General features: G+C 34.5%; 1 protein-coding gene across 1 annotated transcript in view; it reads left to right on the top strand.

Moving 5' to 3' along the window:
* Positions 1 to 26,229, top strand: part of MEI4 (meiotic double-stranded break formation protein 4) — a 181,226-nt gene that overhangs the window by 80,653 nt on the left and 74,344 nt on the right. The window contains exon 3 of the mRNA XM_010334154.2: positions 25,534 to 25,665. Within this exon, the coding sequence (XP_010332456.2) occupies positions 25,534 to 25,665 (132 nt within the window). The remainder of the gene's footprint in view (positions 1 to 25,533; positions 25,666 to 26,229) is intronic.

The following is a 26,229-nucleotide window of genomic DNA, read 5'->3' as shown; positions in this document are numbered from 1 at the left end:
AAATTCTAAAAGGATAATGGCAAATAGATTAAGGATAATTTAATATTTTAAAATATATATAAGTTTTTTACATAGGTAATTTTTGCTGTTTTCTCTTTCTCCTAAAAACAGAAACGATTTTTTTTTTCTAACAACAAAATTTGTTAAGCATTAGAACAGATTATTAGAGAAGGTTATAAAATCTCTCTCTTGTCTTTAAAAATAGCATCATTCCTCCTTTTCTTAGGATGTAAAGAGTGTTTCTTCCTAAGAGAAGAGGGATGAAAATAACCCGACCTTTCACAATCCCTTTCATCTGGCCAGTTTCATATTGCTTTGCTTGAGGAGAAAACGTGGCCAAAATCTCATTATGGTCATGGCCGAAAAAAAAAGAGGAGTAAGGAATAACTTTAGAACAAAGCGTATACATAAAATGCATAGAAAACATGCTGTTAATTTTCCATAAAGTCCAACTTCTGCATATTTACTGCTTTGGACTTTAAGAAAAAGAAATAAGGTTCAATTTCATCAGCGCTGTTCAGTGGTCTTTTCTTAGAAACAATATGATATCTGCCCAGAGAGGCTAAGGTTTCTGTCACTGTCCATGATACTATACTTACTGGTGTTTTGGAGCACCTAGAAATGCCCTTGATAAACCCTCTGGTTACAGGTTAGATGCAGTGATGGTAAACATGGAGAATTTAAGGAATTTACAATATGTAATTTCATTCATAGAACTTTAACAGGTATTTCTATGGGGTGATTCTTACTCTCTCAAGATTCAGGGTAATTATAGAATATAGAGAAAGCTTTATATATAAAGGGATACTTGTTCTGGTTATTGGAGTATTAATAAGTTTTGAATCAAAGATTTATCAAGCCTGTGGTGATGTAAAAAATAAAAATGGAGGAATTTCCAGAGCATGAAGTTCTGTAGGAAATACGAGTATATGGGTGGTTTGAGGTCATATTAACTGAATGTCTTAGATCATTATTTTCAAGGAATTTGGTTGTTACAGACCTTTAATTACTGTTTTAAGGAATTTGTTTATTAACAGATCAGGGATTAGCAAACTTTGCTCTTGGGTCAAATCCAGCCTGCCACTTGCTTTCGTGAATCAGGTTTTATGAGAGCACATCCACGCCCATGTGTTTATGTGTTGTCTGTGGCTGCTTTTGTACCACAGTGTCAAAGTTAGGTAGTTGCAACAGAGATCTAAGGTCTGTAAAGCCTGATATATTTATTATCTGACCTTTTAAGATAACCACTGTCATAGATGATAATTTTGCTTTGTTTTCTTTTCCCTGTGAAGTGGTCCGATCAGATTAATGACTTAGAAAACTAGCTTTGGCAGCCCTGAAAGGGTATCAGCTTGACATATGCTAGTGCTTTGGAAATAGATGTGCTTCATAAGTTGTTGTTTTTGTTGTTTTAAGAATGGATGTGTGAATCAGTGAATTACAAATTTATTAGGAAGTACTGGTGTGAGTTAAGAAATAATTTTAGATTTCAGGTAAAATCTAATAAAGGCCTGAAATAGGGTGGTGGCAGGAAAGAACAGAGAATATAATTTAAAAGTTATTTGAGAAATAGAATTAGCTGGACTTCATGTCGTTTTAGTTAAAATGATACGTTTGTTTTACTAGTGGCCCTTCTTTTAAAGCTCTGCGTTACCGGAATTTTTAAACATATACAAAAGTAGGGATGAACAACTATGTAATACATCCCCAGTATCAACAACAGACATTTGCAAATCATGTTTTTATCTACCCTTGCTCTTTAAAAAATGGCATTGTTGCTGGAATATTTCAAGTAAAACCAAGATCTAGTCTCAGGGTTACCAATACTGCTAAGCCTGCTGATAATCTCACTCCAGATATGGGTACACAATAAATGTACCTACCTTAACTTAAAAGGTAGCTTGAACCGTGCTTGTCAAAGAGTAGTATAATGGCCCTTACCTAGGAAGATTTTCCAAAAGGCACATGCCTGGGCCTAACCACAGACATTCTGATTTTATGGTTCTTGAAAAATTTTGTGGTCATGCATTTTGAAAATATCCCAGAGGTTATTCCAATGAACACCAAAGGCTGCAGAGTACCAGATTAGTTAAACACCTTGGCTGCATGAGATATCTTTATGGGTTTTACACACAAAAGACAGATGCTAAATATTTGACAATTTCATTTTTTTGAAGCCTAAATCAGTACCAAGGCTGTGAATACTACTATAGTAATACTGCGTCTACCACAATATTTTATTTTGTAACTGGAATTGAAATCCAGTAAAGTAGCTACAACTAATGTGTGCAGTCATTTCTAAGAACACTGAGAAGTTGATGCTAGGAAGAGCAGAGAAATGCTAGGCTTGATTTCTTTTTCTTTTTTTAAATTTTTTATATTTTGAGAGAATGTTTCACTCTGCCACCCAGGCTGAGTGCAGTAGCACAATCACAACTCACTGTAGCCTCAAACTCCTGGCCTTAGATGATCCTCCTGCCTCTCAGCCTCCCAAAGTGAGAGATTGCAGGCGTCAGCCACCTTTTCTGGCCTTGATTCTTCATTAAATATAGCTGCCTCAAATGCAGTGTCTTTGGGGAGCATTTTGTTGTGTACTTCCCCTTGTCTCTGGACCTTGTACCTACTTTCTGCTGCACATACACTAAGTACATCCAGTTGCTTGATACTTCAACTTAATAATGATCAGCGGATATCCAAGTCTAAGAGAAAAGTGTTAGACCACTTGTTAAGTCAACAAACACCTATTTGGTGTTTATCAGCTTACTAGCACTTTTCTAGGCACTGGAGATTCATTAGCTTAAATGCATAGAATTCACCCTCTCCTCAGCAGCTTTAATTTGGTATTTATAATATTCAGTAGTTAAAAATCTCTACCTTAGACTTGTTTATTTATTAATTACCACACGCTCCCAAATTGGGCTGAATTTCAACTGGTAATTAAAGTTGATTTTGAAAGCATGAAAAGGCTGTTTTAGTGGCCTCAGTCATTTTCAGTGTTGTTACTGAAGTTTATAACTCAAAAGCACTTGGTACCCCACAAGTTGAAATTCAGGGAACTGACAATTCCGCTTAGCTATAAAACTTTAGGTAACAAGCACTAATTTGTTTATTTGAAAATAATGTATATAAATGAGAAATGCTGCTTGTCAGATCCTTGGGGGACACTAGGTAAGAACATTCTGTCTTTTAGGAACAAACTATTAAAATATAACAGATATATGTTAACAGTTATTTAGCCAGGCAAAACTATTTGGAATGCATTGGAATTAGGAGTGTCTAAGTGTTTTTTTAACTTCAGAAAGTTTGAAAAGAGTGCAGTGGACATATTATACATAGAGTGAACTTGTGTCTGTGATTGCTTGGGCCAGTTCTGTTAATGCCTGGTGTCTAAGGTAATTATTAGTAGCATTCCATGTCACTCTGAAAAGGATCCCAGTTACAAATATGATGAAGTATGAAATATCAATATTCACTAATAAAAAAGTATTTAGATTATAGAAAATGATTTGAATCTGTGTCAGAAATAAAATGGAAATTTACTGAAGCAAAAGAATAATGTGTTTCCATTTTTGTTTTGAAAAAATCAGTTCAGTGGTCAGTATTTGGCAAATTGATTAAGGGCAGCCAGGGTATCCCTAATTCTAGATGATGGCACTAAAAGGAGATACTATTCAACTGAACTTCTGTCTCTAGAAGTGTGAAAGTCAGAAGAGAGGTATAGACGAGAGATCAGTGTGGAGACCCTCAATGTCAAGAAGTATAGAAATGTCTGAGATCAATTAAGAGAGAGTGTAAACAAAAATGAAAAAGAGAACCAGGATTGGTCGTTGGTTAGTCTGGTATTTTAAATTTTGGAAAAAGGAGATCAGGCAACAGATGAAAACCTTGAGAGGAGGTTGTTTCAGAGAGAGTTTTATCACTATTAAAAGCTTTTTTGAGTATCTCACAGGTTGAATTCCCTGGGAAGCAGATTCTGGGAAGATGTGTAATGTGAAGGATATTTATTTAGAAGGCCTTTAGGATCAACCTCTTTAGAAGAGAAAGGACAGAAACAGCGTAAGGAGAAGTGGAGCCTCAGAAGGCTCACTGACACCCTGGGGATTCCTGGAACTAGAATGGATTTTTAAGCCTGTCCCAAGTTGGGCCGGAACGCCAGATTGTTATACTCTTGCGCTGATCATTTCCGGAATGTGGGCCATTCTGTGAAGGGACATGACTTTGAGTGATGTGGCTCTCTGTAGGTGAGGCATTGTCTGAAGGAGCTGGCAGCTGAAGGCTGTCTGCAGATAAGCGCTCCTTGTGGTAGGGGCAACAAGTGCTTCATTGATATGTAATCTGGGTGGCGCATCACAGTGTTAGATGGACACTGTTAGTTGAGTATATTTAAGTGGCATTTATTTACTTAACGTATTCAGTGAACATCTACATTGTGCAAAACAGTGAACTAAGTGCTGGTGGAAAAATATGTAAAGAAACTCTTGCATATTGTAGTAAATGTAGTGAACTAAACAAGGCTAAGTAATAGAGAATACAGGGTCAGGATTTACTTAGGTTATTTAAGGAAGTCATTATAACCTTTACAAAAATAGTTTAGTGGAGTGGTTTTGGTAGATGCAGATTGGAATAGTAGGAGAAATGAATGCAGTAGTCTTATTATCAAACAGATGGCTTGTAATTTATATGTGAAAAGATAACTTGAGTTTCCTGTATTAAAAACCTACTAATTATTAATGACTCATAGATAGGCTTCCCTTATGTTTAGTTTTTAGAATTCTTTCACTTCTTTTCACTTAGTTGATTCTCAATCTTGTATGGTTTACAGGAAAGATATGTTATACATTTTGTAAGTAATGATAATGGAGCTCATAAAGGTCAATGGCATATACCTAGAGTTACAGAGTCTGGTGGAAAATAGAATAAGGCTGAAAATTCTGTCTTCTGACATTCTCCAGTAGTCTTTCCATCAAGTCAAATTGACCTACTAACTGGTTAATATTAGGGAGAGTTTAAATATCTTTTACCAAATTTAAATAATTGTAGTATTGCATGTAAATTATCAGATGAAATATACTGTCTGAGACATGCTTATACTGAAAAAAATTTTTTATTTGAAATTTAAATTGAGTTTCCTATATTTTAATTTGCTCTAGTTGTGTGACTTAAGTGAAATTTTCAGCTTTCTCTAGTCTACACTATGAAAAAAAAAGAATTCCCTAATATCATCTGCAGCTGGCAACACTAGAAATATAAGACCTGCCAAGAATGAGACCTATGTTGTTGGGCATACCTAAATGAATATAAATTAAAGTAAGCTAAATCAATCCATGCTGAGCAAGTCTGGCTTCTATGTGTTGCCCACCATCAGATGTGCAGTCTCATTAATGTCCACACAGTCTTCCCAGGTGAGAAGAGACATGACAAGATAGTTTTAATGAGTGTTGAGGTATACCTAGCAGATGGTTCAGCATTTTCTGGTGCCAAGTAGGAAAAATCTGTAGTTAACACTTGAATAGATCTCCAAATCTTCCTTCAGGCCACCTGTTGGGGATTCTGTAAGCCTAGTTCTGGCCTTGGGATGGTAAATGTTGTGGGAAAAAAAAAAGAATAGGAGCAGTTTGTCCCAGTCTCTCATGAATAGGCACTAATCTCTAGGCCAGCTGCTGTCTGGATAAGCACATTTTAGAGTATGATCATACAAATAAAACTATTTATGAACTTGACAAGGGGTAAAGAAGGCATCTGCCAGGTGTCAGAGAATAAAAAGTAAAGGCAATTTTGTCAATAAATTTTACAAGCATTTGTTTGAACATTAATGTTAGAGAAAATTCCTAGGATATCATTTTTATAATATGAAAAGTAATTAAAACTCAGACTTCGTGAGGCTTTTTAGCATTTGGCTAGAATCTTGCTATTAAAGGAAAAATACATGTTATAGACTCCTTGAATTTATAAAAGTCAAAGGTTAATACATAAGTAGCCACAAAATATAGAAGGAAGTATTCACAAATAAAATGCATTTTTCAGGTATAAAAATAGCAGTATTTATGCTTGTTTGTATTTTGGATGTTATAAATGATTCCTTTTTATAGTGTGAGAATCCATGGTCTGTCTCCTAATTAATGTATTTGAATACATCTTCTTGAATAGATCTCTTGCTGTGAGCAGGAGAAAAAGAAAAAAATCTGTCTACCTTAAGTCAGAACTGCTTATATTGAACTTGATTACATGATTAGATATTTAAGAGTATTTAATTAAAACTTACAGTCTAATTTTATTTTAACAATTAATTAAAGCTGTATAAATAGATATCAGAGACATCATTGTTTATAGATGCATCTCCAATATTAGAACACAAATTTATTTTGTGTTCTAATGTGTGTTTAATAGTGTTTAGACACACGTGTTTAGTAGTTTGGCATGTTGTTAATAAGTATAGAATCATATCAGATTGTCAGGTGGTCTTGATTTGAGTCCTGACTTCACCATTTATTTGCTGTGTGACTTTGGGAAATTAGTTCACCTCTCTGAACTACAAATCACTAATCTTGTAAAAGGTGAACAATCATAAGGTGATTCTGAGGACAGAAAGTTGAATCGGGAGAGAATGCTTAAAATTCTAACATAAAGAACTCTATAAACATAATGTACTCTATGAACTATGTTTTGATTTGTTCATAGAACAAATTTTATGGTAGTTTATATATAAAGGATGAGATAATTTCAAAATATTCCATAAAAGGGCCCTTGAAATAAGCCATGTTAGAAATAAATCTTAATGTATTTTAACATTTTGATGCATATTAAGAAGTTATATTTGGTAGGAATTACTACGTAGTATTTTTAAAATAGGGTTTATATGCAAATAGAGATTTGTAAATAAAGATGCTATAACTAACTGTTTTATTTGCTCATTTCAGACCTTCACAGTAACTATATTTGATGCATGTACTTGATTTCTAAGATCCTTTGCAGGCAATTTATAAACTCTTACATTACATAAAGTGATGTATTTTAGGATCCTGAAAGATGTGTGTAGAATTAAACCTTATTTCTGTTCAAAAGGAGGTTATTTAGATAATGACTGTGAACAACTATATTTTGTGAAGTTATAGCTAAAATATGTGGCTTGTAACTTTTATTTTCCTAAACAGTTGCTTTTACATTTGGGATTAATATTTGTAATGATTCTTGAAAAGTTCAACACCAGAACATAGACAAACAGCTGTTGTAAATTCATGAATAATTATTCCTTGGATAGTCCACACAAAAATTTTCTGTAATTGTTAATTATCAGAAGTTTGAATACCCACAAAAATAAAAAATACAAATAAAAGCAAGGAAGGAAAAAAATTTGAGTATACAAAATTCTAAATTTTTTAAAAATATATAACTCCTATTGCTTAGAGATTATTAATTTTTGGGGGGGTTTGAGGAAAAGATTAAGAGGGTAGAAGATTTTGAAAGAGAAAATAGAGAGATAGATTAAACTATATACATAAAATATTATGTAGGTAATTGTTTCTAACTCTCTGTCCTTGATGTCACCTGTAGTTAGAAGAGGAAATTACCCTGCTCTTGAGGTAAGTAATCATGGGTGATACAAAGTTTGACTCCTTGGTGGTGGAGGGCTGGAAAGCAAGGTAAATACCAGGACGCTTAGACTGATCAGATCTCTGGTAGTTTCCCAAGGACACTATGTAAGTGAGCCTTTGTGTTTCCTAGTCCACAGATATTTCTATGCAGTAATACCTGTTCATTATGTGAGCAGATGAAACCTTGTGAGCTGTCAATTCTGAATATCCCAAAAGACCATGAGAAAATAAAACATGTTGATCATGCAAACCTAAGTTTTTAATAGCATCCTCTTGACAGAGATGTAGGAGTATCTTCAAATGGGAATATTAGGGAAAGGTTATAGAATTTTAGGGCCTGAGATGAGTAGTTTTCAGGTGAGTCTTGCCAAGAAGGGAGATGGTTGGGATTGGGAAGAATATGTGACATTATAGTTTTGGATTGATGGACATAGGTAAATGAGCATCCTGAAGCAAGTCTTGATGAGCAAGTTATTTTGATTGGATAAAAATCTTATCTTCCATGAGTAAATATATCCTCGAGCAACAGTTAAGTTTTTGGTGCCTGGTCCCAGTATTTTTTAACATAGAGCTAAAAAAGATATCATCTGGGGCAATGTCCAACAAGCTAAGTACATCTAACATAGTATCTCAGTAAGGGAGAGTTAGGAGATTTTGTTTGGGCATATGCTGCATGACTCTAAGCATAGTTTAGAAAGTGTGAATTGGCTCTAGATTTGGTTACTGTTAAAAAGCAGGGGACAGTTTAGCAAATGAATATCTCAGTAGTCTTTCTTCAGGAGTCCAGAGACATAAAACAGGGCTCAAGGTTCATTGATAAGAAAGCAGCAATCATGCAAAAGGAAAAATGTTTAATCATTTTCTCTTTTTTTGCAGTTCTGCTATGGCTTGGCTAAATTCTGTTAGAAAATTATTTAGGAAAACCATGGGCCAAGTGACAACTGGGTGTATTTTTACTTTCTCAAAGCATAATCCTGTCTATGTAAACACACAGAAGGAATAAAAACTTAGGACCACAATTCATTAAGCCAAAGGAAAACATTAAGCTGAAAGCTGAGTCATGGAAACAACTGCCTTTTCTTTTTGTTATTAAGCAGTTAGCTACAGATGAAACGTTAAATATCTCCACAAGGACCTCATCTGTGTTCACCTTACCTTATATAAAGTGCCGATTTACTGAGAACAAGAAAAATACAAGAATATGAAGAAGACTGTTGTTCCCCTACCTATTCCTTTTCTCTTGCAAAATGTGGATTACCGTATCTTCTGTTTTTCCCTCTCCATCCCACTTTTCTCTTTTAAATATTGAAGCTCTCAAAGTTATCTTTGGAGAAAGGCACAGACCACAGACTTTCTGTGATTACATGTTTCTTTTCTCCCAGCCATTTTCCTTAACCTTGGCAAAATAAACTTCTTTTCTTTTTTTTTTTTTTTTTTTTTTTGAGACGGAGTTTCACTCTTGTTACCCAGGCTGGAGTGCAATGGCGTGATCCCGGCTCACCGCAACCTCCGCCTCCTGGGTTCAAGCAATTCTCCTGCCTCAGCCTCCTGAGTAGCTGGGATTACAGGCACGTGCCACCATGCCCAGCTAATTTTTTGTATTTTTAGTAGAGACGGGGTTTCACCATGTTGACCAGGATGGTCTCGATCTCTCGACCTCGTGATCCACCCGCCTCGGCCTCCCAAAGTGCTGGGATTACACAAAATAAACTTCTAAGTTGATTAAGACTTTGTCTCAGATACTTTTTGGTTTACATATATATAACATATGGATTGTGTTTTGTGCCCACTGTACCAAATAGTGGGAGCTCATTTCTTTTAAGCCTCCTTTAAAAGGATTATTGTGACTACTGTGTAGGACTGAATGACCCCTTGGTGTTGCTTTTTAAATTTTTTCATAAACTTCCACCATATCTTCTAACCCCCACAAGAAAGGGTGCTGAGTAGAATGCACTGTCTCCAAAGTTGCCCTGTCTTCCAGCAGCCAAAGCAATCAGTCACACAGACAGGCAATTTGTTTATTTTGAGGGTTATATTGCTTATCACTATGAGGAGCCAGAAGTTAACACACTTAGGCAAATTATAACTAATATCCGAGATCCATATGTTATTAAAGGATAATATCTGCAGCCATGGCATGTCAACAATAATAATATTCTTCAAGTGTTTTATTTTATCTATTCTGTTGGTTCCTGACCAGTCAAGACCATAACATTAAATCATAACTTAGTAGAGGCACTTCTGAAGGCAAACTAGCCAATATAGGTCAGATATAATTTTTAGTAATGATCTAAGATGATATTTGGCTGAAATTAGAGATGTCTGAAGAATGAACAGTTGAATTTTTTTTTGGTTAAATATTGGTTTTCTCCACCTTGTTTTTGATGAGGTGTTAGATGACATTCATTCATTTGTTAATTTGCCACAGACAGCGTCTGACCTTGCTAAAGTATGAGAACTTAGACACTAAGTAAAGTTTGAGAAGTGCTATAATGAAGGCATGTGCTAAGACTGTTAGGATCACTAGTAACTGGTTCTGCTGGGTTGAAACTTTAGTGAATATTGAACTCTCTGGCAAATATCTGAAGTGTTTATATTATGTAGTAGTAGCTGAGATTGTACATTTGGCTATCTGGTAACTAAGCAGGAAAACTAGCTATTGTGAAAATTAAGAACATGACTTGAATCTTTAGACCAAAAAAAACTTATTTGCAAGGTACATGAGGGTTATATGAGTGCTTATGGGCAGAACCAATTTTTTCTCAAAAAAGGGAATGTAAAATTCTTTGTGAGAAAAATTTCAGAACAAACACTTATGCATTCATAAAAAGGTGTTACATAGTTGCTATTTAACATTTAATATTCTGGAAATCTCTATCTTTATGAGCTCTCCAGAAGGAAAGCACTTTTAAGTGAACGCCTGGTTACTTAATTAGCTGTATTTTTGTGAGGTAATTGCCTATGATGTATTTGTATTCTAGATAGTGTCTACTCAAATTATAATTTTAATTTTAGCATAGCTAATTCTAATTTATTCTTTAAAATATCATTAACTAGTAGATTTCATTGTTTTTTTTTTTGTTTTTGTTTTTGTTTTTTTTGAGACGGAGTTTCACTCTTGTTACCCAGGCTGGAGTGCAATGGCGTGATCCCGGCTCACCGCAACCTCTGCCTCCTGGGTTCAGGCAATTCTCCTGCCTCAGCCTCCTGAGTAGCTGGGATTACAGGCATGCGCCACCATGCCCAGCTACTTTTTTGTATTTTTAGTAGAGACGGGGTTTCACCATGTTGACCAGGATGGTCTTGATCTCTTGACCTCCTGATCCACCCGCCTCAACCTCCCAAAGTGCTGGGATTACAGGCGTGAACCACCACGCCTGGCCGATTTCATTGTTTTTTAAACTACTTATTTGTCAAAGTGTGTCATCAATCAGAAGGATGTTCTTAATTTAATCTGTAGTACACAGGCATAGTTCTTTTTATGAAGTTGATCAAGTTAATATAAATGAGAAGGAGGACTAGGATTTCATCCTGTTGAAATTTTATTTTTAAATACATTTCAAAAATTTATTGTTTACTATGACAGTAGTTTCTTGGCTTGAATGTTATATATTATAACATCATTCATCTTGATTCTTATATATCCCCTGCATATGAGATCACGAGAGATGATAATGAAGCTATGTTTAGTGATCTTTGGTATAGCAGTTGTTTTAAACTGGCTAGTTCCTTATACAATTTTAGACTGAGGTACCTAAAACTAACCTGTATCAAAAAGATAGTATCAAAACTAAAGAGATTCTCAGCAGAGTGATATATGACAGCCAATAGAGATACATGGTTATTTTACTCAATGATTAGACGTTCTTATTTCTGTTACTATTGCTTCTTAGCAAATCACTCTAAAACTTTGTGACTTGAAACAAGAGTCATCATTTTATAATCTCTCACAGGTTCTGTGGGTAAAACATTTGGTAAGGGCTCTGCTGGGTCGTTATGGCTTGAGGTTTTCTATGAAGTTTCAGCCAGAGAGTGATATGGATCTGGAACAGAAGGAGCTGAAGCAGCTGGGTGCTGGATCTCCATGTAATCTTGAGGGCTGTTTATTTATACAATCTTGGGCCTCTCCATATGGATTCTGCATGTGCCCTAGTTTGGCTTCCTTACAGAATGGTGGCTTCTGAATTGTTAGTCATTTATGCAGTAGCCGAAGTTTTCAGTGGGGAGCATTTTATGGGCAAGGCAGAAGCTGCATGGTCTTTTATGATCTATCTTTGGGATAGGTCACATAGCATCACTCCCACTGTGCATTGATGGTTAACCAGTTACAACACAGTCAATTTCAAGAGGAAAGGTCATAGAGACTCTGCCTTTCGATGGGAGAAATGCCAGAGAATCTGGGGGCCATAATTTTTAAAGCACCACAATTGTATGCCAAGGTTATTAAGGGAAGTTTGTGGAATGGATTGGAGTATAATGTTTAAATGTTAAACATTATAGGTTAATTCTTTGGAAATTGAGAGATACTCAGGCTTAGAATCTTCCCTACTATAGATGTATTTAGAGAATAAAGGTATTTCAACAGCAGTGACTGGCAGTCTTCTTATTTTCTCCTTTATCCTCTCAGTTGAACTCTTATTTAGAGTTGTGAAGTAGGTTAATGTGTTTCTTTATGTTCTGTTCAGAAAACAGAGTTTTTAACCAAAAACTTCTATTTAGTCTTTGCTAAAATTTACTTATAAGTACTAGTAGTTGACTACAAATCTTGTACATTGTTCTGGGACATGTATGTCAGTCTAAAAGCATTTTATAGATTAATGTCTGTTTTGGTTTTGTGTGCTCAGATACAGGCTTTATGGCAAAAGCTTCTGCGAGTCCAAACACTGATAAAGTTTTGAAAGATAAAGGTAGGGCACCTCAGCCTTTCCATGTGATGCAGATTATTGTCAGTAATTAGATATTTGAGCACACACAGGACTCTTAGTGTTTACCTAGGTTGTAATCTTTATTTAAAATGGTAGCATATAAAAAACTAAGAAGACTGAGTTCAGAAGTTAATCAATTAATGGTCGCTATATAATTTCTATTTGTCAATTATACCTCAACAAAGCTGAGAAAGATGAGATTAGAATGCAAAACCTTAGCAAGTTAAAACAATAAAAATAGGAATGGAAATCTGATGATAGTTTTTCCCAACACATAGGGAAAATATATATCTGATTCATGTTAGTCAGGGTAGGTTGACTGCTATAATAATCAATCCCCAAATCTCAGTGGTTTAGTGCAGTGCAAGGTTATTCCTTCTATATACATTCTAAGCAGGTGTTTTTGAGAAGCTTTACATGTGCTGCTTCAGGAATCCTGGCTTTTTTCTTGAAGTTGCTTCACAGTTCCCTACATCCTTGGAATTCTCTGCTGGATTATCTGCATCCAGCTGAAAGAAAGGTGGAGATCAGATCTGAAGAATGACGTGCGAGTGTTTAATGGGCCAGGACTGGAAGTGGCGTGCTTCCAGTCCTGGCCTTTGTCCATTGGCCAGAACCCAGTCACATACGTTCTCCAAATGCAAGGGAAGCTGGCAAAGGGGCTTGGAGGAAAGGGAAAGGGATCTGCTGGTAAGGAGGCGGGCAGTCTCTGCCACAAAATTTTCAATTTTTTCTTTTTTCAATGAAGCTATGTTATAATGAATTAAAATATTCTCCAAAACATAATTACTGTTACATTCTTTTGTATTCCTATAATAGTGCACAGTATTTTAATGGTGCCTGGGAGTTCACATTGAATAACAGAATTAATATGTATTTTTTATCTTCTGTAGTCTGTAGCCAGGTAACAAGTAGAGTCTTTGTGTTTATTTGAAAAAGGATATGGTATGAAATACAGCCTGAAGGGCTAAGCAAACATAGAAGGTAATCTATAAGACAAAAAACATTCAGATAATGGCAAGGATTTCATCAGGACAAGATGAAATTGGATATTAAACAATGGGTTATTCTAAATAGTGGTATTCACAATTATAGTAACTTTACAGCTCAAAGAATCATTTAGGGAGTATTTTTTAAAACGTTTACTTGAACTCAAGTATTATTTACATTGGCAATCCATCTTTGATAGCTATTTGTTCTGAAGCTTTGACTTAGTGTTACTGAGAACCAAATCAAATTGGACTGTATTGGAGGTGATATCGGTAAAATTAAAAAGTACATTTTAAACTCAAAAGTTGCCAATTATACTTTATGTACTACTGATAATAATTTAAAAGATGCATTCAAATGAGGATCGATTAAAAAGCAAGATAGTGTTTTAGGTTAATTCAGCTGTTTAGGTTGTGTTGAAGTTATATAGTTTTTATAGCTACGCGACTGTAGAAGGGGGCATAACAACACATACATTCATGGCTAAAAAGAAAAAAATCAAACTGAAGCAACTGAGATAAGGACGAGATTGCTTATAGAAATGTTAACAATGAGAATGCATAAGTGATCAGTTGTTGCTCTAGAATATGTAGAAATCTAAGGAAAAATAAACCTTTTATTATTATCAAAAAAGAGAATTGCTTAGTTTCTGATGTCAATAAGAAGCAGTAATTATTTTTGTTAATAAAATATTAGCTTCATACTTCTAGTGCTCAACAAAGTGACATTAAAGGTATTATGGAGATGTCCTAAAAGTCGCTATACCAGTGCTCTGTATAGTGAAGACATGTTCAGAAATTAGTTTTGGCCTCTAGTGGACAATAAATCTGCCTCGGTTCAATAGTAATCAACCCACAGACAAAGGAAAGTGAAAGCTAAATGAGATAAAACAAAATGCAATAAAGCCCTAGGAATTAGAGGAACTCATCCCTAGGCATTTCCTTACCACCCTCTTGGTACAGCCTCCCCAGTCCATTCTTCTGCTGGTTATCTTTGTGCATTGTGGAAGTCCCTGGCTAAACTCAACTGACTTAACTGCATGCTAGATACACAGAAGAAGTTTATTGACACTTTAGACAAGCAAACTGTCCTTCTTCTATTCACTATTATTTTTTCTTTTGCTTTCTTCATTTGTAGAAGGACAAGGTAACATAAACAGGGAGTGCTGATTAAAAGATAGGTGGACATTTGGAAATACACCTTCATTTAGCCTTAAACAAATTCCTAATTGCTGCCTTTATCCATGGGGCATGGTAGGAGCAATGGAATGTCTAAGTGAAACTACACTATGTCTACTAAAATTCTAGGTTCAGACCCTGGACAAAATTTGTTAGAAACATCCAAAAGAATGTGCCCCTAAACTTCAAATTTTTCCTATACATGTGTTTCCCATATCATTTCCTACTTGATTTTACTACTCATCAGGATTTCTATTTTTATTTAGCTAAAGCAGTATCTTCTTATTGGAAAACCCATTCTTGAACATACTGAATGCCTGACTTGTATGTTACTACTACTTTTTAAAAGTGGTAACGTTATCTATGTATATGTTTCTAAAGAACATAATTCAGCTTTCTGTATTTTTGAATTTTTTGTAAATTGAATTATAGCGTAAATATTCTTTAGTAACTTCCAGTGCTTTGCTCAATGTTGTATCTGTTAAGACATGTATCTGTTAAGATCTAGTCATATTATTTAATGAAGCTGTAATTCATCCTGCATTCATTGTTGAATGACACTATTTGTGTGTGTGTGTGCGTGCGCGCGTGTGTTGTTTTTGTTTTTGTTTTTAGTTCCTAAATATTCACGGTTTGCCAGCATTTTACCTGCAGCTCAATTCTATTTTTCTTATACATACGTTATTTTTGGTATCTCCGAGTTACTGTAAAAGAGAATATATAATAGGTATTAAGGGCAGCGTTTTTCATCTGCTTTATAGGTTAGGTTCAGACAAGTCCCTGGAAAGCAGAAAATTAGTAGAACTTGTTTTTCACAGTACCATGCATGCTTGCTCTTTCACAAGCATGCACGATACTGTGAGGATAGAGATGGTAAAGTTTCCAGAGTGGCAAGGAGCCTCCTTGAGTTCAGGATCATCTAGATTTCATTGGTAATATCCAAGGTGACCTTTGTTGTCTGATACAGAGTCATAGGGAGATCTTTATGTCTACACTTCTGCTGACCTGAGTTCTGATTATCATTGATTATTAGTTGGGTTGTCTCTGAACTTCATGCCCTTTTCATTTTCCATAAATCTGTGATACAATTTAAAAAAATACAACCTACCTTCAGCATCTTTCAAAAAAAAAGTCTGTGCCATCTCAAATGAAGTTTGCCATATGCCACACAGTAATAATTAATTTAGCATTTTAGACTTTAAATTCTATTATTTCTCTAATCCTCTCATTTTTAAATTTTTACTATATATTAAAATTTATAATTGCATATATTTGTGGGTTACAAAGTGATGTTATACTTTTTTTAATACAATGTCATTGAAAAAATCTTGTTATAGTGTTTATTTTACTTTTCTATCCTCTTTTTTTTTTCTTCTCTCAATAGGACTGAATAATGAAATCAAAGTGGCTTTTAGGGCCCAGATGTTAGGTAACATGAGAGCTCATATTTCCTGTAGTCTCCCATATTTTAAATCCAACATCTCATAGTTCTGTGTCACTCACTCAAGCAATGTCTTACTTCTTTCTGCTCACTGTCCCTTGTTTGTTTTTTTGGCAGCAACTTGAGCTGCATTGCTCATGTGCTGCAGAGATTTTAGCTAGTGTGTGCAAACCTACCAATTATAATCTCTAAAACAAGTCATTGAACAATTTTTCAGTGTGGCATTAAATTAGAGCTAGTTTTGTGTTTTCTGCTGTTTTTCTTTCTTTCTTTCTTTCTTTTTTTTTTTTTTTGAGACGGAGTCTTACTCTGTTTCTAGGCTGGAGTGCAGTGGTCTGACCTCAGCTCACTACAACCTCCACCTCCCCAGTTCAAGCAATTTCCCTGCCTCAGCCTCCCGAGTAGCTGGGACTATAGGTGTGTACCACCACGCCCAGCTAATTTTTTGTATTTTAGTAGATGGGGTTTCACCATGTTGACCAGGATAGTCTTGATCTCCTGACCTTGTGATTTACCTGCCTTGGCTTCCCAAAGTGCTGGGATTACAGGCGTGAGCCACCACGCATGGCCTTCTGCAGTTTTTTTGTTGTTGTTGTTATCATCTACACTGTTAGTCTGAAAAATTTACATTGCTGCATAACCCGTTGTGGTAATTACTGTGAGTTTTTATTTGACAATCCGTGTTTAAAATGAACATCTCTGAAAAATTATTTTATGTCTAATTTTCTTTTAGATTGTATCTGAAAAGTATTAGAAAATCTTTCAAAATAGAAGCCTTATTTTGCATATCTTTTTATAAGGTTAAAAAAAGTGTGTCCCATTAGAAGTTTAATGACGTATGAGTAATATTTATATCAGTTTAATTGATTTCTTAAATTTACATTTTCTACAGTTTTTTTTTAACAGAAACATTGACACCAGTAGAAGTCTAAAATTAAATTGAATTAATTTTCACATCTTGCTTCTCTGAAATCTTTAAAGTTTTCCTTTCCTGGTCTTTTTAAATATACACAAAATTTTAAACCTATTTTAAAACCACCAGTTGATTTTCTTAAACCATTATTTTTCACATTTTTTTCACTGTGTATTATACTGTAAGTATTCTTTGTCTTTACATAACTTTAATGTTATGATTTGTGGTATATATTGAGTAGATTTAACCTATTTTTACCTATTCCTACATTGTTACATTGCTGGATATTTAGTTTTTTTGTTTGTTTGTTTTTAATAGTGACAGGATCTTTCTCTGTCACATAGGCCAGTGAGCATTGGCACAATCATAGCTCAATGTCCTCAAACAATCTTCCAGCCTCAGTCACCAAGTAAATGGGACCACAGGTGTATGCCACCACACCCAGCTATTTTATTTGTATTTGTATGTTTTGTGGAGACAGGGTCTCACTGTGTTGCTTTATAATTTAGCTTTTATAAGACAATAAAATTTAAATGTAGACATATAGTACTTTTATTCTTTTATATTATTTCAGTATTATGTTTAATAAGCATAAAGTGACATCTTAATTTGGTTATTTGGGGATGTAGAACTTTTATATAGGTATTTACAGTTTCTATACCAATTACCTATTCATATGTTTTGCTATTTATTTTGCACTCCTCATTGTTTTAACTGATTATAATTTTTTGACTAGCACTATGAACTCTTTTTTTGTCCTACTTTGTGGATTGTTTTCTGAATGATTTTTTTGACTTTAGTTATTATTTGCGGTATTAGTTTAACCTTTTTTTTATAGAGGTAATGTTTTGTTTTATTCATTTTACTGCTCAAAACTTAGAGAAATCATTATCAGACCAGAAACCTAATGATAATTCGTATTACTTTAGGGACATATTCCTAGGATTTAAAAAATAACCCAATTTATTTTAATCTGATGAGGATGTTATAACTAACATTCTAAGTGATACCCTAAGCTCTTTCTTTTCACCCAAAGTTTTCTTCACTCTGTTATTCCCCTCCCCCAAGGAAAACATTAATCTGTGATGTAGAAAATACTTTAGGACTTGAATTTGGTGGATACCTTTCCTCTATTAAAGAAACTTAACAGCTAATTCTTTAGGAAGCAATAAAGGCTTTGTTTTTATTTGTGATTTAATATTGCCTAGATATATATCTTGTTTGATTTAGTATGTCGGTTTTATTTGGAACCTGAATAATTACTTCCATGTCCTCTATCTGATCTTTTGTTGGTTCTAAGGAAGAGTCCTTTACTTAGAGCAGCTTTGAGGATTGATTATGATCTATTTCTATTTTCTTCTTCCATAACTTTTAGCTTTTACAGTGTCTCACTTTTACATGTACCTGCTTTTCATTCTTTTCTTCATTTATTTTTTCATGTGCTGATTAAGTATGAGTTTGCTTTTTATTACAAGCTTTCTGAGGGCTTAATTTTTTTTTTTGTTTGTTTGTTTTCTGAATGGTTTTCCTTTTCTCACTGTATACTTGGCAGTATCAGTATCAGGATATGAGATGTTTTGATAGACACTAAAATAAAATGTAAATGTTGACATTTTAAAACTTTGAAACAAATAGACATAAGAAAAGGGAAACAGACCTCTTCAGAATATCAGACACAAAGAGACTCCTGGGACTGGTTTTCTTTTTAAAGTCCCTGTATACGGTTCTGTCAGCATTAAAGTGACTCATATTTAAACATTGAAAATACCTTAATTTCTCTCTATTCTTGAAGGATAGTGGGAACACAATTATAAGTTAATACATATTTTGTCACAGTAACTTGAAGGTATGCAATCAAAGAGGTATGGCTTTTATTGTTGTTATTGGTAATTATGTTGTCCTTCTAATTGTTCTTTTCTGTTAGTATACATTGTGCTTCTTTCCTCTGGGAATTCAAATTCTTGTTGTTTCTTAAGCCTGAAAACCTTTCTTCCTTTATTTTTTGCTGTATTGTTTCTTCTCCAGTAGTCTCTTAGTTTTTTGCTTTTCTTTTTTTGAACTCTGTTTAAAGATATTGCACCTTCTTATTCTATTCTCTATGTCTCTTAATCTGTACTCATATATTCCATGCACATGTTTTCTCTTTTATGGATGATTTCTGTATGTTCATTTTCCAGTTTATTGCCTTTCTCTTTACTTGTAAGTAATTTGTTTATTATTTTATTCACTGAGTTTTAAACTTTAATGTTTATATTTCTTATTTTGGTATTTTTATTTTTATCAAAGAGTTCTTGTCATTCCTTATAGTTACTCTGTATTCCATATCAGATAAGTCTAATTAATGTCTGAAGTCTTTACAGGTCCAATTTTTTATTTTTTATTATTATTTAACAGATTTCCAGTCTACTTGGTCAACTTTCATTATTAACCAATATTTGATTTTATTCTATAAGAATTCTGAAAACCTGAATTGAGAGTGTGTTCCTCAAGAGTGGTTTTGTATTTGCGTCTCGCAGTTACCAGAAAAAGAAAAAATTAGCTTCATCTCTCAGCATAAGGTTTCCTTGTTGCATACCCAATGTAGACATGGCTGGATTTGCAGATTGTTATAGGTGACTATTAATAGTGCTACTTATGGGTATGATTATTATTATTAATTATTGGGGGTTATTTGTGCTGGCGCATTAGATCTTTACTAGGCCACATTTCACTAAGACTGTAGTCCTTTAGGCTTAATCTTAGACATGCTAGTCTCTCATCTACTTAATAAAGGCCAAAGTCTTAGTTGAAACTTTTGTGCTGGTGGTGCTTTTTGCCTGCAGGGCAACCCCAGCTTATTCGTTTTCTGAAAGTTTATTGTCTGATTTCATGTTTTATCTCTTCACATTTTTCTTTTCCTTTTAACCATTGAGGACCTGTTTCTTGAGAATTCTGCAAGACATTGAAATGTGCTGATTTATCTGATGTTAAGATATACTATCAGAAATTCTGGAAATAAGGCAAAGGTTGGTTAATTGTCCTGTCAGTGACATACTGGGGCTTCATCTAACAGGACGACGTAATTTATTATTTAAGTTTTTAGGGGAATGTACTTTGGCAGGGCCCTGACTCTGAAGTTTCATATTATTCTGGAGATCCCTCTATAATATAGATGTAAATGATTCTTATACAGTAGAAAAGAAGTCCTGAGTTATGGTAAGTGTTTATCATGTAAGATATTAAGTAGTTTTGTATCTAACGTAATGGACTAATTGCATTTTTTTTTCCAAATTCTATATTCAGTTCCTCAAATGTTCTTTAACCTCACTGATGCTATAAATATAGTGTTGACATGTGTTAATTCTAAATTTGTGTGAGAGTAAGTATTTTTAACTTTTTGAAAAGTATTTAGATCATGATAAGCTGGACTGCGTTTTGATAGCTTTTTAAAGTATCTTGCACAACATAAGCAGAAGTAATTACTGAAGCAAAAATAATACTATTTTATTTTTTATTGAATTCTAAATGATAATAGGGACTAGATGAATCACCAGAACATAGATTACATGCATTATTCAATATTTATAGAATGAATGAATACATAACTAATTTCAGTTATTATAGCTTTAATTTTGTTTTGTGCTATTCTTTAGAATTATGGCATTTTCATGAATAACTTCTTCTCTTATAGCGAATTTTAACACACCTAATTATTTTAAACATCATTTTATGTAAATTATTATAGCAGAAACTTTAAACTATGTATTTTTATGTTTATATAACATAAAAAAAGAGAAACTTTTTAAATTATATTTTAAGTTCTGGGGTACATGTGCAGATCATGCAGGATTGTTACATAGATACACTCATGCCATGGTGGTTTGCTGCATCCATTCCCCCATCATCTACATTAGGTATTTCTCCTAATGTTATCCCTCCCCCATCCCCCAACTCCCTGCTATCCCTTCCCTAACCCCCCACTTCCCAACAGGCTCCTGTGTGTGTATTCCCTTCCTTGTGTCCATGTGTTCTCATTGTTCAATACCCACTTATGAGTGAGAGCATGCAGTGTTTGGTTTTTTGTTCTTGTGTCAGTTTGCTGAGGATGATAGTTTCTGGCTTCATCCATGTCCCTGCAAGGGACATGAACTCATCCTTTTTTATGGCTGTATAGTATTCCATGCACTGTATATGCCACATTTTCTTTTCCAGTCTGTCATTGATGGGCATTCTTAGTTGGTTTAACTTTATTTCCTTCATTAGTAGAGCTATACTAATAGATGTCATAGAAAAGAATTGTTCCTCATTCTAACATGCATCCATAGACAGTCCTTCCATATAACCAGTCTCTGCTGCTTGTTCACTTGTTTAGTGATAATTATGTACCTTTGATCTCAACTTTTTTGTTTAAATTTTATTTTACAGAATTCAGTTGTGAGCTTGTGGCACTCATCTTTTTGTTTTCTTGTAATTTGATGTATCTGATGTTAGCAATGTATATACATCTTTAAACAAATGTAAATGACTCAAGAATAAAACTAGATTTTATAAAATCAGAAGGCATGTGGTTTCTACAGCCTCCACCTTCTTTTGACCTCATAAAATATCATGCTTTTATTATTATTTATTTTTGACTTCTGTTCAAATGTCATACACTCCTCAATGATAAGGAAGTGAAATTTTGTTTATTAAGTGGTTGCCTTTGAGAAGTTGGTCATAAATAGGCACAATTTGCTCTACATACTGGCAGATGGCTCTTACTAAATGTTGTTAGGGAGGGCCCCAGAGCTCTCCAGATTCTCAAACAGAATCACATTGGTGTGAACAAGTCATTTCCCAGATTACAAAGTCTAACAGAAATCACTGCCTGCCCCATCTCCAAGCTCCACAGGAGACATTTTCTTAGAATATACAAGGACCTTTATGAAGGTGCCCACTGGTCCCTTCTTGAGGCTTTTGGATTCTTCTGGATATTAATTATCTTTAGCTTAAATCTGGATAAGTGCTTAACAGGTAACAAATATTTTAAGTATCTATAATTTTGATTCTTGTTTTAATAGGTTACAGGAATTTGAATAGACAAAACATGTCTCTATTGCATTTTACTTATTTGGGACTCATCGGTATAGCTTAGAGAGTTTACTTGAATCATCTTGATTCAAGTAAACTTGCATCAAGTTTACTGTCTCTCCTGCTATTGCATAATCTAAAATGTAATTATTAAACTTTTGTTCAAATTAGTTATTTAAAAAACATTATAGTAGGGCTAAGTGTTGTGGTATGCTATTAGAGGAGTGTCTTCAGTTATAATCTATACTCTGTGCATGAAGTTTATTCATCCATCCTGAAACTCATGTGGGAGAAAGAACCTCATATATTGGCCACTGGTTTGTAACATAATTTCTCTACTATTGAACACTACCTCCTCCTTGTAAGAGGAGGTCTCCCAGTTGGAACTATAAGTACTGAGAAATGAAACAACATTCACTTGTGCTTTTAGTTTTAACTTGATAACAGTTTTGTTTATACTATGGCTACTTGATGGAGTATTGTTGTGCATTTTTGACTTTATGTAATGCCTCATTCAAATGAGTAGCTTTGGGTATACACTTAGTTGGTATCCCACTATCAGGCAGGCATTCAATTTATGGCAGGGCTAAATAACATATGTAAATTTTTATTTTTTATAGAGAATAATTTTACTTGACAAGGAAGGTATGACTTTGTTCTGAACTCAGGGTCCCTCCTTTGTGATTTTCTAATTAGAATAGGCTACAGACTCCATTTAATATTCTGACCAACTCCAAGTGCATTGGATCTTACTGATCATGAGATCCAAAGGACAGAGCTTTTTGTTTCCTAATTTAGACCAGCTGGAGATGTTTATATACTACTCTGCCTCTCCTCAAAGGGTACAGCCTTATGATTTACTTGAAATATGCTTCCAAATAGTAAACCAAATGGTAATATGTTGTCTCCAGTATTCACAAAGGCTTATCAAGCATTGTATCTTTTTCCTTAGTGATAGTAAATACATGCTAAAGCAACTGATTTTTCACTTTAGAGGGAGTATTCCAACATGCATTAGTCCCATAAACTTCTGAAGAATTCCAGGGCTCTACCTAACAAGTGTTAAGGGCAGTGGTGATCCTTCCAGGAAAGTAACTACTTCTGGAATAACAGCACTGTGTAATTGGAAACACTACCTAATTAACTTTACAGTAATTCATGGCTCTTCTCCAAGTTCCTCCTATCTCCTTCACAGTTAATATAGAAAAATTAATTGGAAAAGTGATAAGAATTTCTACCCATTCATATTTCAAGACTAATGTGGCACTGGGCTTTGTCAGTCCTGTAGGTCAACATTTAGGTTAAAATACCTTTGGGAATGCTAAATTTATAGGAATAACTCCCTAAACCACTGGGCAACCAAGGTAGCTGCTACTTCTACTGTGATTAGAGGAACCTGAGTAGTTAGGTAGCTCTGAACTAGCTGTGGGATGAGCCAGAACTCTGACACCTCAGCTGCTATCTGTACCAACAAAATTCATGCCCTGTGCCTACTTCTTTTCCTTGGTAACGGATTTCTAAATCAGTGTCTCAAATGAATACTTTTGATTGACAGAACTCACATTTAAAATTCTAACTGCAGAGGAATCTGAGAAGAATTGCTTCTAGTTCTCCAGCTTCTGAAATACAGGAAGATGTGATAGAAAAAGACTATCATGTGTGTTGAGTGTGTCCGCCCGTGGTTTGGACTGCAGGAGCTTCACATATAATACTGTTGTCAGTCTTGACTTCCATGTCAGATTTTAAAAAAATTTTCACTGTATTTACAAAAGAGAAAGTCTCAATTAAAATGTAAGGAAGAATAAAGATAATTTTAATAATAATATTCATATAATTTTAAACCACATTAATGGTTTTACAGTCTTTGTGTAGACTTCAGACATGTTGGGAAGAGAGTTTATAGCTATATTGCAGAAGAGCTCTTTATGATGAAATTCTCTTCTCAGCAATGTTCTCCAATAGGATTATATTAAATCTAGAAAAATATATTTTATTTATAGTATTTAACTTTTCATGGGGAACTAAATTCATGTTAATCATGAATACTTTCATACTGTCATCCTAAATTATAACATTTCATTTATTGAGCACTTACTAGGTGCCTGTCACTATGGTAAGCATTTTTACTAACTTAATAGACATTTCAATTCAACTCTGTTATCCAGGGGTCCCCAGACACCAGGCCACGCGACAGGAAGTGAGCAGCAGGGGAGCTAGCACTACCTCCTGAGCTTCGCCTCCTGTCGGATCAGTTATGGAGTTAGATTCTCATAGGAGTGCAAACTCTATTGTGAACTGTGCATGTGAGGGATCTAGGTTGCACACTCCTAAGGAGAATCTTATACCTGATGATCTGAGGTAGGACAGTTTCATCTCAAAATGATCCACCCTGACCACCTTTCGTGGAAAATTTTTTTTCCACAAAACTGGTCCCTGGTGCCAAAAAGGTTAAGGAGGGCTGCTATTATCCATTCACTTTCATATTGTCATTGGTTAATGTTCAGAATTAATATATATTGTTAAAATATCAATTTGTGAGTTATCTACCTGTAAGTGTTCATCCTGAAGGACACAGATGTGACACTTTCTAGTTTCACATGGCATTATTTATTTCTAATTGAAAGTAATGTCTCCTCAGTATGATTTTAAGCTTGTAAAAAGCAATGACAAAGTATATGACTGTTTCTGTTTTGACATCCTCCTTAGAGCCTCCTTTCTCCCAGCTACTTAAAGAATAGATTTAATAAAACTCCAACTATGATTTATACACACTTTAATATAATTAATAATCAAATGGCCTTTCTCCTGATAACTATGGAATGTGGTTTATTGTTTCCTACTGTTCTTTTAAATTTATTAAATGGTAAGTAATTTTGTTGCCTTTAGATGAAAATTCAGTGGGTTCCACATTTTTCTCATCACTCTGAAGCTCCTTTCTTTTGACTTGCAGCAAATAGTGAAGTTCCTTCCACTTGTCCCTCTCCAGTGTGGAGGTGGGACTTATCGAGGACCAACAGCTCTTCCCAAAGGCATCTTCAGCCTTCTCCTCTCACCCTTTTGTTTGTGTCTGTCTGTCTGTCTGTCTGTCTGTCTATCTAAAAACGAAGAGCATAAGTATCTTGGTTTATTATCTCCTTTATTCTTTCTGTATATAGTCTATAACCTAAACTATTGTCTTTTGCTACTTCAACTAAAACTTCCATTTTGGCTCCCTTTTCATGTTTTAAAATATTAACTGTGATAGAAAATCTTAGGGCCTATAATATTATAATTTGTGTTTTTTATGATTTTGCTTGAGACTGACCTATATTTTATGTATATAGTTTGAGAATTATGATGATACTTTTTATACTCCTCACAGCATTTAGCTCAGTAGTAAGGTCTTAGAAAATCCATTTTGATTTTACTTGATGGAATATAGAAACTCACTCATTTTTGTCTTTAGTTTCAGGTGCAGCATTATGTCTCTCAGAGTCTGGTAACCCTGGGAAATTGCAGCTTGTTGAGAAAATCTATAATATCTCTGCTTCTATCAGAAGTTAATGGCTTTGCCGAGGATCTGGGAGCCATCAGTCAGGTACACATAACTTGAAACTGTAGCTCTCATTTATAGTTAATATAAATATAGGTTTTTCTTTTCTTTTCCCTTCTTTCCTCTTTTCTTGCCAGGCCGATATTTTAGTTACTACTTCATGTTTAATATATTTATGTAATATTACTGCCTACCAAAATTACAGAAAGATACTTTCAGAAAGCATTTTGAAAGTAAAACGACTTTATAATCCTTACTTGCATATATGTGCCAAAGATGCCATGGGTGACTGCAAAAGAGTGCATAGATTAACAAGTTTAAATCCCTCCAGGCAGGCAGCATGTTTCTAAAGCAAAGTGAGAGAAAAGTGTACTGGAGAGGATTCTGAATGGAGAGTAATCCCTAACCAGTATTTCTCATTCCTCATTGCTAATGAAAATCATCTGGCTAACTTTTAAATACCTGCTGCCAAGTCATATGCCAATCCTATTACATAGGGTTCTCTGAATTTAGAATTCTGATATTGGTATCGTTAGAGACCTTCAGGTGATTTCGATACGCAGCCAAGCTTGAGGACCACTGCTCTAAGCCCTTTTATCTGTGCAAAGT

This window comes from Saimiri boliviensis, chromosome 4, assembly GCF_048565385.1.
Source record: "Saimiri boliviensis isolate mSaiBol1 chromosome 4, mSaiBol1.pri, whole genome shotgun sequence".
NCBI classification, from domain to species: domain Eukaryota; kingdom Metazoa; phylum Chordata; class Mammalia; order Primates; family Cebidae; genus Saimiri; species Saimiri boliviensis.
This window is presented reverse-complemented; position numbering and strand designations above follow the sequence as displayed.